The sequence below is a fragment of the Petromyzon marinus genome, chromosome 51 (genome assembly GCF_048934315.1).
Source record: "Petromyzon marinus isolate PM22_M1 ecotype Great Lakes invasive population chromosome 51, UKy_Petmar_22M1.pri1.0, whole genome shotgun sequence".
NCBI lineage: Eukaryota > Metazoa > Chordata > Hyperoartia > Petromyzontiformes > Petromyzontidae > Petromyzon > Petromyzon marinus.
Genome location: NC_133717.1, coordinates 1,304,550 through 1,326,644, shown reverse-complemented (window position 1 = coordinate 1,326,644; position 22,095 = coordinate 1,304,550). Strand labels below are relative to the sequence as shown.

General features: G+C 48.3%; 1 protein-coding gene across 1 annotated transcript in view; it reads left to right on the top strand.

The window, feature by feature from the left end:
• Positions 1-10,621: 10,621 nt before the first annotated feature.
• Positions 10,622-22,095, top strand: part of LOC142931215 (uncharacterized) — a 30,442-nt gene continuing 18,968 nt past the window's right edge. The window contains exon 1 of the mRNA XM_076074900.1: positions 10,622-12,628. Coding sequence (XP_075931015.1) covers positions 11,251-12,558 — 1,308 coding nt within the window. The 5' untranslated portion in view covers positions 10,622-11,250 and the 3' untranslated portion in view covers positions 12,559-12,628. The remainder of the gene's footprint in view (positions 12,629-22,095) is intronic.

Genomic DNA, 22,095 nt, shown 5'->3' with positions numbered 1-22,095 from the left:
GTTCACTGATTAAATATACATTAAAAACATAAAAACCACACCAATGAAGCAAAAATTTAAATCAACAATTGTGTCACGTTATGAGTTGAATATACCGCACTGCACAATCATAAAAATAAAAGTCCAATTACAGATTCCATGCAGCGTTAAGTCGGCTCTTGGGGTCCGACCTCATTTAAAACGAACGCAGCACAACTACAATAACGTTACAGAGCATGTGAGGGAAACAGAAATTGAATAATGGTCGTCCATACATACAATGGACGACCATTGTATATATGTTGAACTTATTTCGCACCGCACGTAGCCAACCCTGCTAATCGTAGGTGTGGGGGAAGGACATGTAACTAACATAGCTAGATATGTACTAACATAGCTAGATATAGACTAATATAGCTAGATACTGTATATGTAACAACGACCAACACAAGTTCTCTCACTTTACTAAGATCCTTTATTGGTGGACACGAACACTCTTCTTTAAGCCCGAACTTCGTCTTCTCTCCAACTGTCTCTTCCCCTTCTGCTATCCACTTTTATATCCCTCGAGCTCCCTTTCTCGAAGATTCACTCACCGTTTATCCCTCAGCCAATCCCCGTCCTCCTTCTTTAATGGTTGTTAACCATTCCCCCATCAGTCAACCCTCGTTTCCCGTCTTCTGCGTTTGTATTGCTCCTCCAATCACTTAAATTTTCTGTCTTCAGCCAATCCTCTGCTCAGGCTTCCCCGCACCAATCAGTGGCCTTGATTTGCTTCCTGACTGTCTGCGCCTGCATGCGCACCATATCAGGTAAGTGGTCTGTTCTTTTCGGTCTTTACATCACACCCTCCCCCTTTAAAAAAGAGTCGCCCCGGCGAACATCAGGGGAGAGAATGACAAGCACAACAGACCACGGGACGCCGAGGTGAAGTGATGACATCACAATAGTCTCATGTTTCTGTGACTCATGTAAGCTTCTTGTGGTATGGCCCAACAATAATGTGCTTATGTGTCCAAATATGGCCAAAAAATTCCATGAACAAACTTGACCTTTTGTCTGTGTATGTAGGAATAAATGATCGTGTGGTATGAGTGTATTGTGCGGCACGCAGATTATGCACATTCTACAGTTAGTCAAACAACAAGACTGAGAACAACGAGGTGGAACAACCCCTTTCTCCGTCCAGAAACAGCGTTTAGCGCAACTGTGCACATCTTTCATTAGACCTTATTGCCGGACCAGCGTATGCTGCAGGGTCTAGTCGTCCTGTATTAGGCTCAGTCCTGTGGGTGGCAAAGGAGCATGTACAAGTGACATAGGTGCTCCGGGCAGCTGCTGTGGATTGTCGGACACCCCAGACTCCGGCGGAACAGGGCATGGAGATGAGGTGCATAGATGATGATGGTGTAAAGACAACTTCGACGCACTTATCTTGAGATGGTTTCTTTATTAAGAAGCCACGTGCTCACACTCGGACAGGCGGAGACCCCCACTATAACAGCCCCGAGTCTCCCGCACATCTCCCTTGTCTACGGTCTGAGGCGACGCCCCCATTCCCGAACCTTCTTGCTGGTTCTAGACTGCTCGCTCTACCAGCAGACTCCATTGTCTTCTTCCGTCACCTAGCCACGCTCCTATTCTCGATCATTCCCATAGCCACTAGTCCATTCATACTGCAGGCTGACTCCCCTGTCATTGCCTCCCGTGGCCACAGGTCCACTCACACCGTAGGTTGACTCGACTATCATTACAAAAGTAAGGTTTGAGGTGCGATGGGTGAACATACCAACGGCGATGTCCTGACTGTACACGCACCTCCATAATTTCAACCGGGCCCTGCCACGGCTGAAGCAGTTTGGAAGAGGTACGTAATGGGAACTGCAGGCAATTTAATGATGCTTTGTCGCCTACTGCTCAGGGAAGTGTGTGAACCCGTCCCAGTGTATTTCACTTGTTAGCGGACTTTTCTTTCGCGGTGTTTGCCATTCCGCTGTCCGCGCTTCGATCAATCTGTCAAGCGTAACCCACAAGGAAGCAGGCCAATCGGACATACGTAGGGGGCATACCCAGCTGAGTCTCTATAGGACATTCAGGTTCACGGCCGTACATGAGATCGAAGGGAGAAAACCCCATGGAGGCATGTGAGGCCAGCCTATATGCTGCCAAGACCCCTATTACATGGAGATCCCAGTCAGTGTGAGTCATATCCACGATTTGGCAGAGCATAGCTGTTAGGGTTCTATTCAGCCATTCCACCATACCATCCTTTTGAGGGTGGTACAGGGAAGTACGAACATTCTTTGTGCCCAGCGCTTCGCACACCTCCCGGTCGGTGAGGAGCTGCTCTGGAGGGCCTTCGTCCCTCATGTATTCGTGAAGGAATGCATTGGGAAAATAAAGCTTTCGTGACTGCAAGGATTCATCTTCTTTGGTTCTTTCGGTAAAGTCACGTAGAATGAGAATAAAACAATAAAATAAAACAATAAAATTCTCACGACGTTTCGGCCACAACACAAGTGGCCTTCTTCAGGTGAAAGGAACAAACCTGTCGGGACGACAGAGCTACAATGAACGCTGCTAAGATTCGCAGCGTCTTTTAAGCTGGTTGAGAGAAGTGAGGCACCTTGACAAAGGGGTTTACATATCAAACAGGAGAATTTAGCATTGAAACAGTTGAGGGATTAGCTTGTGACTGGTCAAAGCCTACACATCCACAGAGGCACCTAGTGCATGGATGCCAAAGGGGCTGCAACAACTCAACTATCATACAGTAAACCGATGTGAAAAAAAACAGCGCCTCGCAGCTGTTTCTCTCCTCTGTTCCGACCATGATGGACTCGTCCATCTGAACGGGGCTCGTAGCGGTCCGTGGTGCTGATGTGGAGGGTGAGAATCCACCCATTTTTTCGCCATATAGCATCGTGATATATAACGACTTACTGTTGGTAGCTCAGCTGATTGGAGAATATAGAGTTTCTTGATAACATTGAGGTAGTTTATATTTTAGTTTTTTTTATGTTTACTATATGGTATTCATTATATAGTGTATACCCAGTTGCTGTTAATAGCTCTGCTTATTGAAGAATATATTGAGAACATTTATTATATTGATGTAATTTAGACTTAGGTGTTTTTTTCACATCGGTTTACTGTACGATAGTTGAGTTGTTGTAGCCCCTTTGGCGTCCATGCACTAGGTGCCTCTCTGGATGTGTAGGCTTTGACCAGTCACAAGCTAATCCCTCAACTGTTTCAATGCTAAATTCTCCTGTTTAATATGTAAACCCCTTTGTCAAGGTGCCTCACTTCTCTCAACCAGCTTAAAAGATGCTGCGAACCTTAGCAGCGTTCATTGAAGCTCTGTCGTCCCGACAGGTTTGTTCCTTTCACCTGAAGAAGGCCACTTGTGTTGTGGCCGAAACGTCGTGATAATTTTATTGTTTTATTTTATAATTTTATTCTCATTCTACGTTACTTTACCGAAAGAACCAAAGAAGATGAATGCATCGGGAATTGATCCGGCCGAACGCAGCACAGCCCTCACCTCGTAAAATACTCGACACCCACCAAAGAGAAAATTATTTCCCCATGGTGAGCATGGGAAGGGCCCGAGAATATCAAGGGCGACAAATTTGTTTACCCCGGAGACAGTGATGGATTGCAATGGAGGCTGTGATCTGTGCACTGGCGGTTTTCGACACACACACACCCACGATCAAATAATACAAATCAGCAGACATACGGGGCCAGTAATAATGACGTTGCAAAGTTACCAGTGTCTTGCAGCGCCCTGGGTGCAATAGTTTGCTTGTATGGACAATCTGCCTCGCAGGGATGTGGGCACCACCAGACATCGTCGGTGAGCGATCCTGTCCCACTACATTAGCAACCCCTTGTAGAGCAAAAACTGAGACCCTACTGAGGTTGATGCAGATTGTTCTACATTTATCTGGTGGCGCAAGGGTAGCAGGCTGGCATCATCGACCTGTAGCTGTTCCCACTCTATATAGGTCAGACCCAATGCATAGTCCCTGCATGGTTTGTCTGCCGATGGCTCCATACGCTGTACTTATGCTACCATCACCGGCACCTCCAGAATGGTAGGCTTGCATCGGCCAGCGCCCAATGCACACGCACACGGGCCCTCGTGAGGTAACCTCAAGGATGCGTCGAGATTTCCGTGTTTTAGGCACTGCCAATGTACTATTTGATACGAGTACTGCTGCAATTTCTCTATCCAGCGCATCAACTGACCCGATGGCTGGTCTACGTGCAAGGAGTAGTGCACGGCGGACTGTGAATTCCCTACCGTATAGGTAGGGTCTGTATAGTTGAAAGGAAACGATTGCCAGCAATTCGAAAGAATGTGACTACCGTAGCTAATGACCACTTCTACCCCGCCCTTCACTTGAGAGAGGTCAGCCCCTATCCCCAGATCACTGGCGTCTGTGTCTAGGATGAAGGGCAGGGAGAAGTCCAGGTATGCCAGGGGTGGACGTCTGTGAGCCAATCACATAGCGTGACAAGGGCAGTTTCCTCCTCCACCCCCCAGTTAAACTTTTGGTTCTTTACTGTCAACGTGTACAAGGGCTTCGCGATTGTGGCAAATTTTGGGACAAATTAGCATGAAGCACATCACCCACCAATTTCGGGGTCCACCAATTTTTCATGCACGCCATCTTGTCAGAATCCGTGGCAACACCCGACACCCTCACAATGTCACCCAAATATCGCAATCGCATGGACGTTTGCATGAGGTGACATTTTTATGTTTTAAATTTTAGGCTGGCTGAGCGCACCCTAGATAAAACGTGCGAAGCCGCTGCAAATGTTAATCAAACTTGCGACCGAATACGATTATGTCGTCCAGATATATAAGGCACGAGTCCAACTGCAATCTTGCTAGAACCAACTCCATCAGCCTTTGAAACGTAGCAGGTGCCGTTTGAAACCCCATCGGGAGACAGTTAAAATGGGACAGTCATTGAGGTGTATGGAACGCCATTTTAGGCTTTGAGGACTTGTCTAAGGACAGTTACCAAAATCCTGACAGCATGTCCAATGGGAATAAAAATTGCCCTCTTGTTGTATAGCTATTCAGTGCTAATGTAGGTGCCTGGTCCATCCAGGAACTATTGTTGAGATTCATGTTATCTAAGACAATGTTATGATGCTGCAGCGTTCATTCATTGTATTGATATTGCAAGTATTAATGGATTATGTATTTTGTGTTGTGTTTTTCCATCAGTTTTACCTCGTTTCATTCATTAAATACGTTGGAGTCAGTTGTTCACCCTGGCTCTGAAGGTGTATTGAATGCGAGGTTAACTACTCGGTGAGTGGTGCAATGCAGCACACAGCAAGACCGAGACAGTTGGCTAGTGGGTCGAAAACTTCTGCCATCTCGTGATAGGCTGCTTGCAGCGTGGCCCTCCGCTCCACCGGTATGGTTTTGAAGATGGCAAAGGCTTCATCGCTGAAGGCCGTAAGTATTGCCTTTAGTGCCTCTTCTTCAGTCCAATCGAAGACTTAGTATGCAGCCTCAAACCATCTGGTAAAGGCTCCCCAGTCACTTCCTGCTGCCATGAACTCCTTAACCGGCCCCAGCCAGTGAGGTCTGTCGGCTGCTCTCTTACATGCCACCGGGACTGCCTCCCGTGACATTGCCCCAACAATTGCAGCCACCGCCGCACCGAGCATCCCCGGCTCCCCAGCCCCTGCTGCCATCGCCCGGATGGCTCCGCTGGTTCTCTCATCGCCATTTACGCAGCTCCTGTCCTTCCCTCCTTCTCGGCAAGCTGCAGCACGATCCGGGAGACCGTGTGTGTGAGGCGGTATATTCGCCCTTCCAGCCATTCCCATCCTTTGGCCACCAGCGGCGCTTGGGTGAGTGGATGCTCATGTCGCTGCGGCTGTCCGTTTCATCTCAGCCGGCGCCTTTATTGGAAGAGCCTTTATTGGATACGAACTCTCTTCTTTAAGCCCAAACTTCGTCTTCTCTCCGTCTTTTCCCCTTGTGCTAACCCCTTTTATATCCCTCGCTAACCATATTTCCCTCAATCAATCCCTGTCCTCCTTCTCCAATGGTTGTCGAACCATTACCCCCATCAGTCAAGCCTCGTTTCCCGCCTTCTGTGTTTGTATTGCTCCTCTAGCTAATCCTCTTTCAGGCCTTACTGCACCAATCAGAGGCCTTTATTTGCTTCCTGACTGTCCGCTCCTGCACGCGCACCATGTCAGGTGAGTGGTCTGTTGTTTTCTGTCTTTACATATGTGTAGTGGCATAGAATTGGCTGCTGGCAGAAAAGGGGATCGGCGGCGTACGGCGTTCTGACGTCAGCAGGCCAGGATATACACGAGAGGGGGATCTAGGGGAAAGGTCACAGATGGGGCACACCAGGAACCCGCTAGTAGGTTCCAGAAAGGAGGCGTGGCCGGGGCAGAGCGAGGCCATGCTGACAGTATAAGAGGGGCCCCTGTGAGGGACCTTGGGGTTGTTGTTGGAGTGGGATCCCCGTCGTGCTGCTGAAGTCCATCGTCGCCATTCTTCTCGTCGTCTTCACCATTCTTCTCGTCGTCGTCTCCATCTCAGGGTGCTGCTAGTCAGGCAGCCTACCAACTGTCCTGGCTGAGTAGCATCACCGACAATAGACGGACTAATTCTTAAGTGTGTTAATAAAGAAGTGCCTCCAGGCTTATCGTCTCCGAGTCAGTCACTACATATGTACTAACATAGCTAGATATGTACTAACATATGTACTAACATAGCTAGATATATACTAATGTGTCTAGCGGTGTGAGTGCATCTCGACTCGGCATGAAATAAACACACGGACAATGCTTCCCTTTCCCATGTCTATCGCTCTATGTGACAGAAAATGTATATATACTTTAAACATCCCACCAGACACACAGCCTGCCTTCTGGAGTATTTGGCTGCTATAAATGCCCACGTCATGATAAACCACTTCGCTGAGCTATCATTTGTGGCAAGGTCGCCTCTGAAACATAACTAATAGCTCAGTGAGCCTTACCTATTAAGTTTATTTATTTTTAGTCATTTGCTTACCTTTTGTTTACTTTGCACTCATGGCGTTTTTGTATTATTTGTTGTTGTAACTTTCAAATCCGCCCCTACTGGACATCTTAAAAAAAAGAGCTTCATAGCTCATTGTATTCCTCCAATCTAAATAATGATTCAAATTATGATTCATTTTTTGTATCAGCAGCTTCGGTTCAACAAAGACGTTGTCGCTCAGCAGTCTCATTCTGTTTATTTGCCTATAAATATCCGACAGTTCCCAAGCATTGGTTTAAGAAAGCCTGACTTCTGCTCAGGGTGAACGTCGAAACCGGTCCAGAGTTTGGTGTTAGCTACACTCCTGGTCATTGGTGGCGTATAGTATAAGACCGTATACTCTCCACTCTTGAAAACTCGCTATATAAAACTCAACCAAAATTTTTATTTTTATTTTTCCAGGTAAGGCTCACTGAGCTGTGCAGCTCTTTTTTAGAAACGACCTGGCCACAACTAATAGCGCTACCAAGTGGCTCATCATCACCACGTGGAAATGTATATCAGCCAAATACTCTAAACGTGTGACGTTGAGTCTAAATGAGGAGAGAGAATCGGACCGGCGAGAAAGAGACATACAAACTCAAAATATACAGCAGCAAGCGTCAGGGTTGGGATCGAACCCACAACCTCCTGTATACCAGGCGAGAGAGTTAACGTCTCCTAGCCACCGACGCTTGTGACACGATCATTGTGAACTTCCCTGAGGCACCCTGCAGCTTGCGCAATGCTCCCATTGTCTCCTAAAGGTGCCAGTAACGGCATGGGTAGCACATCCCACGTTCAATTCTTCAAACAGGTTTTTTTTTTTACCACAATAACCCTGTGGAAAATTCAACAGTGGGTGAACTGTCTCTAAACTTGGCCTTGTCATGGGAATGAGGAATTTCGCCCATTGGCTGAGGACCACCAACAGAGATAGTAGAGGTTTTTTTGAGTTATCAATTGAGTCTCCTTGTTGGCACCTGTGTTCTGCAACTGTCGACAGCTGTGATATTCATAATGTTAAGGTTGTGTGCAAAACAAGTTACTACTGGTCAAGACTAATTAGAGAATCTATTGAAATTGAGATAAAAAATGTTTTACCGTTCTGATAGCTGCAGGCTTAGTGCTGATTGGAAGCGTATTATGAAGTAATACACTGCTTAATTGCATGCCTATACAGGTCATCATACGTCGATGGTGATTCGCAATGAGCAGCGAAAAACAGGTAATGCGATTTTCTTACCCAAAAACGGCAGAATTTGCATACATAATGTACATGCATGATGTACATTATGCATGTACATAATGTACATGCATGATGTACATTATGTATGTTGATTAACTGTGAGTAATCCAACTAATAATAGATATCCATTGTAATTTATATGAATACATGAACCCCCCCCCCCCCCCCGGTCCTCGCACCTGATTGGCTCACAAGTGACGACATCACATTCACCCCCTCTCTATTTAAGACCGAAACAGCAGGAGGATTTCTCCACAGTTCTGGCTGTCGCCTGATGAGGTTGGTTGTACTTACCGGCGAAACGTCGCAGTACTCGAATTGTAAATGTTGTGGGTTTACTCTCCAACACACAACCTGTGTGCTACATCCGTGATTTAATCCCTGACATGCAATACCCTGGTGTCTACAAACTGAGTTGTGGTTGCGGCAGCAGTTACATTGGGGGAACGAAACGAAATGACTGCTTTCTTGAACACAAGGCAGATCTGAAACACGGTAGGACCAATACCTCTGCCGTTGCCAATCATTGTTTTAACGCTGTGGGTTCACACGAAATACATTTTTTCCAAGACGGAGGTACTCTGCAAACCTACTGGCTACCTTCAGAGATTTGTTCATAGCCATCCAGATATATAAACAGACACAACTTCAACCGAGATGGGTACAAATCATTGGAAGGACGTTATTAACCAGGTAAAGTCTTAACTGACTGTGATGTTTCCATCCTACCTGCCTATGTCAGCTGTCATTTTCGACTCTCTGTGTGCCTTTCTCTATGCCTCTCTCTTAGATCTCTCATGCCCACATGTCCTTTGCATTGCACTCTCATACTCACATGCCCTTTGGATTGCACCCTTTGGGTTGCACTCATGCCTTTGGATTGCACCACTCTTCGATTTTACATTCACATTAAGATAGCCACTTCCGTATCCTTGTCTAGGAGGCCGCTTTCGATTGCACCACTCTTCGATTTCACATTAACATGCTAATATCTTACATTAAAATAGCCACTTCCGTGTCCTCGTCGAGGTGGCCGCTTTCCTATCTTACAGTTACATGCTAATTTATCACATTAACATCACTAGCTCCGGCCACTTCTTTATGACCCTTGGGCTACACCCATTTCAAACCTTTTAAAACAGTCTGCCTCAGCAGCAGACCATGCTTTCCCACCTGATGACGGACGCTTGTGTTGCGCCCGAAACGTCGTGATTTATTTTATTTTATACATACGTGACTTTACCGAAAGAACCAAAAAGTATGGATTCCTGCAGTCACGAAAGCTTCAAATCAAGGTAGAAACTAATTGGCATGTTTTGAGACAAAGTTACTAATTGGACTGTCGGGTGGTGGAGGGTTTAACGACACGTTTATATTGATGCTATTTAACCCAACAAAAACCTCAATTATGAATAATATTGGTCGCAAAAGCCTACTACAGAGATGAGCGTGATTGATCAGAGAGAAACCGAGGGACTGTATTGACAAGAATAAGCATAATCCTGTAGGGGGAGCAGTGGTGCCGTGGTTAGCACACTGCACTCTGAACCCGGTGACCTGAGTTTTGACCACGGCTAACATCCGTGGCGGGTGATATCCAAACCGGTCCTAGTCGCCCCCCCCAACTCTCTCCCCATCCACACGCACTGACCAGCGTGGTGAAGTAGGGCCAAACAACAATGACCGACACGGCGATGGGAGGCCTTCATCCAGCAGTAGATTGACAAAGGGCTGTACACGAACGTATTTCGCAAATTGTGTTTACAGTCACTCCCCAAGAGGTGGCAGGATAACGCAGCGCCTTCATAATGGCCAAATCAGAGGCACTCGAACATGCATTACTGAGAGCCTCGGTTAAAATCCAGGGTCACGTTAAACTTGTTTTATTTTACCGGTAAGGCCTCACTGAGCTAAGTAGCTCTTTTTCAGCAACGACCTGGCCACAAGTGAACGCTCAACGAAGTGGCTTATCACGTGGAAATTTCTAGCAGGCAAACACTCTAAACGCGCGTTGATTCTAAATGTGGAGAGAAAACCCCGGAGAAAAATCCACGCGACCACGGGGAGAGAGACACATGCAAACTCCAAATTTACAGGCGCCAGGGTCGGGGTCGGGATCGAACCCATGACCTCCTGTATACAAGGCGATGTAGTTAACATCTCCTAGCCACCGTGGCGCCACATTGATTGCGCGGTATCTGAGAGAGCATCCCGCCCGCAGGCGTATTGTTCGAGAGCACCGATTGAGGCGGGCAACGGGTTACAAGAGGAGTTGCGACGTGGCGAGGAACCCGGCCCGGACGGCTTTGTCTCCCCAGTGGCGGTGTTTACACGCGGGAGCAGTCGACAGGGTCACGCATGCCCACAAAGAAAAAAAACGCGCATCCCCCTCTCTCTCCGCCATCCCCCCGCCCCCCTACAGGAGAACAAATACTGCGAGTGGGAGCCTAACACGCACAGCGGCGAGTGTAATCACTGGAGGTCGTTGTGCGGAGTGTGTTGAGGAATTCGCTGAATTCGTCGTGCCAAGTGGACCGCGGCAGTAAAGTTACCAAAAGGGAAGTGAAAGTTGCTGACAGTTTCGTGGGGTTTTTCCCCATGCTGCTGCTGCTGCAGCTGCTGTGTTATCTCTGTCATTAAGTGCGGCTCGCTGCTGCTGCATCGTCAACACCGTGGGTCGTTTGCATCTCACCGACCACGAGGAAGTGCACGGTCTTTATCTTCACTCACCTGCCAATTTCTCGGAACGCAGCGGAGCCGTCGGACGGACATTCAACTTGAGTGGCAGTCGCCCGTCAACAGCAGCAGACAGCAGCCGCGCCATGGATGCATCGCTCGGCATTTAAACCACAGCAGAAGGAACGAGTGAACGATCGATGCCGCCACCGCAATAGAGCGACGCGAGTCTCTGGCTGGCGACGGGCCAGAAATGTGCTAAAGTCCAACCCGCCGTGTCAGAAGCATGGAGCCCTCGCAGGGAGCCGTGAAGACCGTGCCCAGGAGTTCAGTGGAGAGCAAATACCAGGACGAGTTGAAGCCGGGTCGCCAGTCTCCCCGTACCTGTTGCGTTTGGACAGCCCTGAAGCGCGCCCTGTGCTGCGGCTGCCGTGCGGGCAGCGAGGCGGACGATGCCGAGCAGTCGGGCGGCTCGGCAGGGAGAGCCGCTCAGCCGTTCGTCCTCGCTGCCTCCGGTGACGCCAAAGGAGAGAGCGCCGCCGCTGCTGCTGCTACTGCAGCAGCGAAGCAGCAACAGGAGGAGAAGCAGCAGCAGCAGGGCACCTTGAAGAAGATGCACGGAGCTAAGTGGAGCTTTGACCCCGATGCGGTGGTGGCCCACGGGCAGCTGCACAAGAAAGCCTTCGACGGAGGGACGGCGCCTTCCAAGGGGCAGACGACGACGCTCAATCCGTACGGCAACGGCGGGGTGGAGGCAGGGGACGTCCAGCTCCTGCAGGAGGGCTCCGACAGCGAAACGTCGGTGAGCGACGAAAGGCTGCCCCTGGGTGCCGCCGGTGAGGCCGACCCTCAGCAGGTACGGCCAGGGTCGAGGCCTCACGCCAGGCTGGCGTCCGTGCAGGTGGAGTACGACGACGTGACCATCGCCGCACACTCTCCGCCGCCGCCGCGGTCGCCGCGGTCGCCGAAGGACCCCGGCAACCCGCACGGTGCCCCGGGGGAGCCGCGCACGACCGCCGCGGCCGAGTTCGCTTCCGGCGCGGGGGACAACTGCCTGCTGACGGCGGCCACCTTGGCTGACATCCTCCAGAGAGACGACAGCGGGAGGAGTCGCGACGACCATCACCACCACAACCATCACCACAACCACCGACACCTCAACAACAACAACAGCAGCCAGCAGAAGAATAACAAGCGGAGGAGGCCGCAGTCGCGAGACCTGGAAGCCGAGTTGGATCGTAAGGTCTCGCAGCTGCTGAAGAAACACCAAGTGGACCTCCTGCAGACCTACTCGCCCAGCAACGTGATGGACATCATGGCGCGCCACTTTCGCTTCTCGCAGGAGGTGAGCGAGCTGAGCGAGCTGGGCCTGCACGAGGTGAGCGCCGGCCTGGCGGAGATCAGCCGAGAGGTGTGCGAAGACATGAGTTGTCCTGAGGACGAGGCCAGGGAGCTGGTGAGGAGCAGCGTCCGCAGGGTCTCCTCCAAGCGCTCGGGGGCCCTGAGTTCGCCGACCTTCCAGGTGTCGCAGGAGGACAGCGGAGACGAGGCGCTGAGGCTGGGGCACCTGGTGGCCCAGGGGGACGAGTGCTGAGGACGGGCGGGACGTGTCAAGCCGCCGCCGCCGCCGCCGCCGCTGCTGATGATGATGATGATCCCAGAAGGTACGCGCTCGGTCGTGGTGGAGAGATGCCGCCGCTGCAGTCTTAGCTTCCAGTGGCGTCCTAATATGGGAAAGAAGTCCATTCCAAATGGCCGCAGTAGTGCATCTGAAACCACACAATGCGATGACCGTCTTTGTTCGACGGCGAGCCAAAAGCCGCTGCTGCTGCTGCTGCTGCGAGGATGACCGGAGTCCGCTTGCTGTTCGTTTGCGCCCCTTGACGAGATCAGCGAGGTGTTCATGAATTGTGGCAAGCACTTTGTGGGTAATGAGCGCGACCTTGTAACGTATTCGTTTGGGAATCGGAAGCCAATGCAGCTCGGCGAGCCCTGGACAGACACGGTCGGACTGGAATCGCCAGACCAGGAGTCGGCAACCTGCAGCTCTTTAAGTGACTGCTTCGTGATGTTATTTATTAAGGACCATCACCGTCTCGGATTCACATTGCATCGCAGCTCTTGAATTATCGAGTTCATTATTGTCTTCGACACGAATGTCTCATTTTTATTTTGGATACCGACCCCTGGATTACACCAACGACCTCGAACGCGTGCGCCGAGTTGGTCTTCGTCGTCTCCCGTCCAACCTCTGTGGATTTTTTTCTGCACAGGCCACCACTTCCGGTTTTGGCATTGCCAAATCCTTGAGGAGTAGCATTGTGTGGTGCTGCAGGGAATCTCAGGAGCTGATCCGTGTGGTTTTCTTTCCACCCCGAAACCCACTCTCAGTCTGTTTAAGCTCCGTCATGTGAGCAAATTTGGAAATGGAGCTGGATGCGAGCTCCTTCCAGCTCCAGTTACCAACTTAGTTACCAACTCACTGCCACTGAGATTCATTCCGTTTACATTGAATGGGTAAGCGTGGGGGGACGAGGCACCATTGCAGATGCTGCCGATTCGATCTCCAGTCACGGCAGTTGAAACAATGGGTCCAAGTGTCTTACATCACTCCCCCCACCACCACCGCGTCTGTCCACCCAGCAGTTCATGTGAGTGCACTACGGTTAGTCGATCGGCACAGGTCGTGAGTGGTGGGGTAAAGTGTGGGTACTCCCCCCGCTTCCACGACGTCCGACCAGTGTGGAAGAGTCGGCCAAAAATTCCCCTCTGAAGTGTGCTTCTCCATATCTTCGTCCTACAACAGAAGCCCCCTCGTTTTTGTCTGCAGTGGCGCCAGCGAGCACATTCAGGGCTGCCCCTTTTGCCCCGGACGAGCGCGAGGTGCCGGTTGGTGACCGCCCATGGCCGAGGGGTTAATAACTTTGTAGCGCTGCAGTTTGCAACATCATGTGCCCTTATGACATCGTGGACAATACATTCCCACGGCTTCTTTATGGCCACATAAAATACATTTTTAAATGTGTAATTTTCCCCGTCAGCCCCATGGATTGATGTTTCCCAGTGGCGTCTGTGTTTGAAGCGAACGAAATTCTCGGACAGGGTGAACCCAAGATATAGAAGCCCACGAAATCACACGTAATTTAATTATATTATTCCATCGCATTTGTCATTTATCATTGGTATCTACTCAGCTCAAAGTAATGCCTAGGTTCCCTTTTTTTGTTCAATTACATTCATTCAATAACTTTTTTTCAAATTTACAATTCACTTGCACCAACTCGCACCAAATTTGAGAAGTTGGAAAAAATAAAACCGATCGTTTGGTGATGATGATGTTGCTGCTGCTTCGTTGGCAGTGGTGCACAAGTAGAGAACAATTAATAAAACGACAACACACTCGTCAACAACACTGTGTGTGTGGCCTTAAATTAAAATATATTTCATAAGCCACGTTTCAGGCAATGGTTCTTTGGTGGTCGCGTGGATTTATTTTTCTCTGGGTCCTCTGGTTTTTCCCTTCACATTTAGAAAAACGCGTCTAAATTATATAGATTATTTTACTGCTGTGGATTTTCCCGTGACGATGAGCCCCTTCGTTGAGCTATCATTTGTGGTCAGGTCGCTTCTGAAAACGAAGCTCGTGGCTCAGTGGGCCTTACGTTGTACTGTAAGATTTGAAAAAAAATGCTTAGTTTTATCTGTATATATTTTTAAGTGGTATGTTTACCTTTCCGATAATTTGCACTCCTGACTTGTTTTTGCATTATTTGTTGTAACGTTCTGCACCTGCCCCTCCTGAACATTTGTCAAAATGTTCAGCTCATCGGATTCATCCAGTGTCAATAAATATTCTGATCATTCTGAAAAAGTGATGTGAAAAAAGGCCGTTGCCCAAAGCCCTACCGATTGTGTTTCGTTTGAGGCAACACACAGTGGTATTGTTGAAGAATAACAATATAATAATTCATAACAAAACATTATATTTATAAAGTGATCGTTGTACAAGGCACAGCAGCAGACACTCATTATATATGAAAGAAATAACTCATGCAACTTAAAGAAAATACGAATTTGTTGCGCTTGAGAGCAACTATATTTCTGGTCCCTTTGACAGCGCGAGCTTTGAAATTGAAATTATCAGCCGTAAATTTGGATTGAAATAAATATACGAACAAATGAATGTTGCCCATCTGTGTTCAGCGGGCCCGTTAAAACAAATGCTGCTGCTCCTGCTGGCTTTCCTCGCGTTATTGGCTCGAGCACTCCGCAAACAGCGTGGGGCCCCATCGGCGAGAAACAAACCCCCTGAAGGTCGACCAATTCGGCAATCTTCTCTGCTTAAACACGTGCTGCTGGAAAGCATTGGCCCAGCGTCACTCTGCTCCATTTCTGTACACACCTCTCCTCTTATTTCACACTATCCCTTACTAAATATTTGGAATATACCGTAAAAATATATATAATTCTTTCGTGACGTTTGTTTTTAAAAGAATTAAATAGGCCTTAAGGATCAACAGCATGCCACTCATATGGGCACAGCTAGGCACTGTACCACTCGCCCGTCCTCTGCTGTCACCGGGTCTCGCCATCTCATCGCTGTTCAATACATTTCTTTTCGCTCGTCCTCGTTCGTCCACGGGAATCCATCGCTTCGCGGCGCCCGATACACCCGCAGACACAGCTGAACCATCGCGTGGCATGCGAATAAAAAAGCCTAAGCACCGTTCGTCAACAACACTGCGTGGGTGTCCTTAAAATACATATCGATAAAAACCTAGGTGACGTTTAGGGCAATGGCCCTGCTTCGTATCGCACATCACTCATGTACAGTGAGGGAAAAAAAGTATTTGATCCCCTGCTGATTTTGTACGTTTGCCCACTGACAAAGAAATGATCAGTTTATAATTTTAACGGTAGGTTTATTTGAACAGTGAGAGACAGAATAACAACAAAAATCCAGAAAAACGCATGTCAAAAATGTTATAAATTGATTTGCATTTTAATGAGGGAAATAAGTATTTGACCCCTCTGCAAAACATGACTTAATACTTGGTGGCAAAACCCTTGTTGGCAATCACAGAAGTCAGACGTTTCTTGTAGTTGGCCACCAGGTTTGCACACATCTCAGGAGGGATTTTGTCCCATTCCTCTTTGCAGATCTTCTCCAAGTCATTACGGTTTCGAGGCTGACTTTGGCAACTCAAACCTTCAGCTCCTTCCACAGATTTTCTATGGGATTAAGGTCTGGAGACTGGCTAGGCCACTCCAGGACCTTAATGTGCTTCTTCTTGAGCCACTCCTGTGCTGCCTTGGCCGTGTGTTTTGGGTCATTGTCATGCTGGAATACCCATCCACGACCCATTTTCAATGCCTTGGCTGAGGGAAGGAGGTTCTCACCCAAGATTTGACGGTACATGGCCCTGTCCATCGTCCCGTTGATGCGGTGAAGTTGTCCTGTCCCCTTAGCAGAAAAACACTCCCAAGGCATAATGTTTCCACCTCCATGTTTGACGGTGGGGATGGTGTTCTTGGGGTCATAGGCAGCATTCCTCCTCCTCCAAACACGGCGAGCTGAGATGATGCCAAAGAGCTCCATTTTGGTCTCATCTGACCACAACACTTTCACCCAGTTGTCCTTTGAATCATTCAGATGTTCATTGCCAAACTTCAGACGGGCATGAATATGTGCTTTCTTGAGCAGGCGGACCATGCAGGTGCTGCAGGATTTCAGTCCTTCACGGCGTAGTGTGTTAATTGTTTTCTTGGTGACTATGGTCCCAGCTGCCTTGAGATCATTGACAAGATCCTCCCGTGTAGTTCTGGGCTGATTCCTCACCGTTCTCATGATCATTGCAACTCCACGAGGTGAGATTTTGCATGGAGCCCCAGGCCGAGGGAAATTGACAGTTCTTTTGTGTTTCTTCCATTTGCGAATAATCGCACCAACTGTTGTCACCTTATATATTCTTGGTTCTTTCGGTAAAGTCACGTAGAAGGGAAACAAAATAATAAAAATATAAAACAATAAAATTCTCATGACGTTTCGACTGCAACACAAGCAATCATCATCAGGTGTGAAAACCACATGGTGGAGAGTTTGGAATCTGATTGATTGATTGCTTCTGTGGACAGGTGTCTTTTATACAGGTAACAAGCTGAGATTAGGAGCACTCCCTTTAAGAGTGTGCTCCTAATCTCAGCTCGTTACCTGTATAAAAGACACCTGGGAGCCAGAAATCTTTCTGATTGAGAGGGGGTCAAATACTTATTTCCCTCATTAAAATGCAAATCAATTTATAACATTTTTGACATGCGTTTTTCTGGATTTTCTTGTTGTTATTCATTCTCTCACTGTTCAAATAAACCTACCATTAAAATTATAGACTGATCATTTCTTTGTCAGTGGGCAAACGTACAAAATTAGCAGGGGATAAAATACTTTTTTTCCCTCACTGTACATTCTTCATAGCACATAAATGACACACTATGCAGAAGGGCCATTGTAAATAGCCACGGCCACCCTGACAGATGAAAGGAGTATGCAGCTACTGCGGATAATAGGACGTACCGGTGATAAGGGCGCAGGTAATAGGAATGCTTTTTTCTCTTTTGGCACCCTTTAATCACGCGGGGGAAGGGGTGGGGCTGAGTAAAACGAGCGATGCTTCTCTGCACTTCGCACCCCGAGGGACAGTGCGCGTCTCTTGCACCACAACCCCGCGTGACGCTGTCCATTCCTGCGCTGTATAAACAGCCCCCCCCCCACCTCCTACCCCCCACGTGTTATTAGCGAAGGCCGGGCGGGTGACATCTCAAACTGGTCTCTGGGCCCTCCGGTTTCCTCCGGACACAGAGAACACTCCTTCAAACGGAATTTGCAAAGATTGAACAACAACAAAAAAACACAAATCCACAATTTTCTTGCTGCCAGCCAAAGGGCGCTTGTTGAGACTCTCCAAGGGTTCCCCGTGCACGACATTGGGACAGACCCAAGTGCTGCCATGGGTTGACTGACTGAGATGACTGGCAGATGTACCAAAAAAATCACTGGAAAAAAAGACGAAGAAAGGTCCCCCGTACAGCCTCAACAAACTGTCGGGGAGAGTGCTGTTCGCGAGTAGCACCGATGAATGCCGGAACGTTACACGAGGGGGTGGGTGGCCAGCACCAATCTGGACCACCTTTGTCTCCCGAGCGGCGATGTTTACACACCACACCACGTACTCATATAAGTTTGAGTCGACCTAGATGGGGGGGGGGGGCAGGACTGGTTAAGATATTCGTCACTGGTATTGTCCGTGACTGGGAATAGAACTCGCGTCGTGGGGTTCATCGTGCAGCACGCTAACCGCTACACTTCGGCTCCCCACTAACACAGACACATCACACCAAAGATGCACACAGTGAAATCAGACAAACACACGCACACACACAAGCCACTCACAAAAACACGTACACACAAAATATAAGGACACAGACACACACATCAAAGACAAAGATTCCCCGTATAGACTTAACAGCATGTTGGGGCAAGTCCTGTTAGCGAGCACCTATGAAGGCCGGCACGGCACACGAAGGGGTGGGTGGCTAACACCGCACCCTTTGTCTCTCTAGTGGCGATGTTTACACACCGCAATAGATACTCATTGGAAGCTGAGTCGACCAGGCCCATGACCAGTTCAAATAATCGCCACTGGTACTCTTTGGTTCTTTCGGTAAAGTCATGTAGATAGAAAATTAATAGATCACGACGTTTCGATAGCAACACAAGCGACCGTCTTCAGGTGAGAGAAAGAAAGCTACTTATATAGGCCTGAGATGGCTGCAGCCATCTCAGGCCTATATAAGACCTTGTATCAGTAGCTGTCCCTCTTTCCCGCCTGAAGACGGTCACTTGTGTTGCGATCGAAACGTCGTGATCTATTAATTTTCCATCTATGTGACTTTACCAAAAGAACCAAAGAGTATATGGATCCCTGCAGTCACGAAAGCTTCAAATCAAGATCACCACTGGTGTTGGCCATGAGCAGGAATGGAACTCGGTTCAACGGGTTCGGGCCACAGCGCGCTAACCACTTCACTTCCGCTCCGCACATTCAGGGACACAAGCAGACACACACACAGACACACACACAGACACACACACAGACACACACACAGACACACACACAGACACACACACGCCTCACTTGCACAACATACTCGTCTCAGGTAAGGGTCGGCAAACCCGCGGCTTCGGAGCCGCATGCGGCTCTTTAAGGGACTTGCTTTGCTTCGTGACACGTTATTTATTAAGGGACCACCGTCTCGTATTCACCAGACTCCATTGCGGCTCTCGAAATATTTAGTTCTTTTTTATCCAATTCTAAAAATGCCTCATTGCTTTTTTTTGCCCACCTCTAGCTCCAGGGGAAAACATATTTCAAATAAATAATACATTATACGAGCAACTTTCTGCCTAAACCTGTTCTGCCTTGTGTAACATGACTGATACTTTGTAATGCAAAGGGGCGATGGAAAGTGTGTGGCATTTTACAGGGAGGGGGGGGGGGCAGCACGTGGAGCTTTCTGCAGCCGTAGAAAACCAGTGAGGTGGAACCAGAATCAGAATATGTATTTATACTGGAGGAATCCGGTGAGCTATAAGGCTCTTTTTCACAGATGTCAAAGTAACAGGCGGAGTGGCCACGATTTCGTCCATGGGCCGGACCAGACACGGACACACAGGCAGCTACAGTGAGGGAAAAAAGTATTTGATCCCCTACTGATTTTGTACGTTTGCCCACTGACAAAGAAATGATCAGTCTATAATTTTAATGGTAGGTTTATTTGAACAGTGAGAGACAGAATAACAAAAAAATCCAGAAAAACGCATGTCAAAAATGTTATAAATTGATTTGCATTTTAATGAGGGCAATAAGTATTTGACCCCCTCTCAATCAGAAAGATTTCTGGCTCCCAGGTATCTTTTATACAGGTAACGAGCTGAGATTAGGAGCACACTCTTAAAGGGAGTGCTCCTAATCTCAGCTTGTTACCTGTATAAAAGACACCTGTCCACAGAAGCAATCAATCAATCAGATTCCAAACTCTCCACCATGGCCAAGACCAAAGAGCTCTCCAAGGATGTCAGGGACAAGATTGTAGACCTACACAAGGCTAGAATGGGCTACAAGGCCATTGCCAAGCAGCTTGGTGAGAAGGTGACAACAGTTGGTGCGATTATGCGCAAATGGAAGAAACACAAAAGAACTGTCAATCTCCCTCGGCCTGGGGCTCCATGCAGGATCTCACCTCGTGGAGTTGCAATGATCATGAGAATGGTGAGGAATCAGCCCAGAACTACACGGGAGGATCTTGTCAATGATCTGAAGGCAGCTGGGACCATAGTCACCAAGAAAACAATTGGTAACACACTATGCCGTGAAGGAGTGAAATCCTGCAGCGCCCGCAAGGTCCCCCTGCTCAAAAAAGCACATATACATGCCCGTCTGAAGTTTGCCAATGAACATCTGAATGATTCAGAGGACAACTGGGTGAAAGTGTTGTGGTCAGATGAGACCAAAATGGAGCTCTTTGGCATCAACTCAACTCGCCGTGTTTGGAGGAGGAATGCTGCCTATGACCCCTAGAACACCATCTCCACCGTCAAACATGGAGGTGGAAACATTATGCTTTGGGAGTGTTTTTCTGCTAAGGGGACAGGACAACTTCGCCGCATCAAAGGGACGATGTACGGGGCCATGTACCGTCAAATCTTGGGTAAGAACCTCCTTCCCTCAGCCAGGGCATTGAAAATGGGTCGTGGATGGGTATTCCAGCATGACAATGACCCAAAACACACGGCCAAGGCAACAAAAAAATGGCTCAAGAAGAAGCACATTAAGGTCCTGGAGTGGCCTAGCCAGTCTCCAGACCTTAAGCCCATAAAAAATCTATGGAGGGAGCTGAAGGTTCGAGTTGCCAAACGTCAGCCTCGAAACCTTAATGACTTTGGAGAAGATCTGCAAAGAGGAGTGGGACAAAATCCCTCCTGAGATGTGTGCAAACCTGGTGGCCAACTACAAGAAACATCTGACCTCTGTGATTGCCAACAAGGGTTTTGCCACCAAGTACTAAGTCATGTTTTGCAGAGGGGTCAAATACTTATTTCCCTCATTAAAATGCAAATCAATTTATAACATTTTTGACATGCGTTTTCTGGATTTTGTTGTTATTTTGTCTCTCAGTGGGCAAACGTACAAAATCAGCAGGGGATCAAATACTTTTTTCCCTCACTGTAAGCACGGACAACTCCTGTCGCACCAATTTATTTCACGTGGCCAGTGAGAGTGAATGGTTTATTTTCATCTTCCCACTCGCTTCTCTGATCGCAGCAATCATTCGCCGTTGTTGGCCACGTTTATCGGAATCATAATATGTATTCATACGTTACAACAGCAAACAGTGCAGAAACATGAAGGAAATTGTAGACCCACTAAACCAATGCTGCCACCCCAGGTGGCACCGGACAAGCCAGGTCTCTACTCCCGGCTCAGGGGGTACTTTTTCCTGGAAGATTTGCTGGTTTATCCAGGATGTTTCTGTTGCGCGTTGTCGCTTTAAGATGCTCTCTGTTCATATTTTGTTTGTTGTGGTTGCACCCGACTCAAGAGCCGCATGGCTCACAGGGCTATACCTAATAAATGAAACTTTAAACTAAGTGGGATGAGGGGGGGGGCATCATTCGGTGGGTTCGAGAGGAAGCTGTCATCTCCTGGCCTTGCAGCCTGGCTATAGTTGCCACCTGTCCCGGTTTTTCCAACTTGTTGTGGAGGTAGCTGCTATGCTGGAAGGATCTGTCACTCTTCCTGGGGACATTAAAAGTTATTGTGTTGTCAGTTCCGTAGTAGTGATAACAATAATGCACCGTTCAAGTCAATGCATTTTTTATACATACAAATTTTTGATCGCAACTAAACGCGAGCCCGGTCCATCACGCCGAAAGATTTCAGTGACTGGGCACAGAGAAAAGTGTAATGCATTTAAACAGGCTCATCATCACCACGACCCCCTCCTGGCTTTAGGCCTTCTCTTCCCCTTGGCCACTGACCTCTGGGTGCCACTCAGTGACGTGCCCTGTACAACC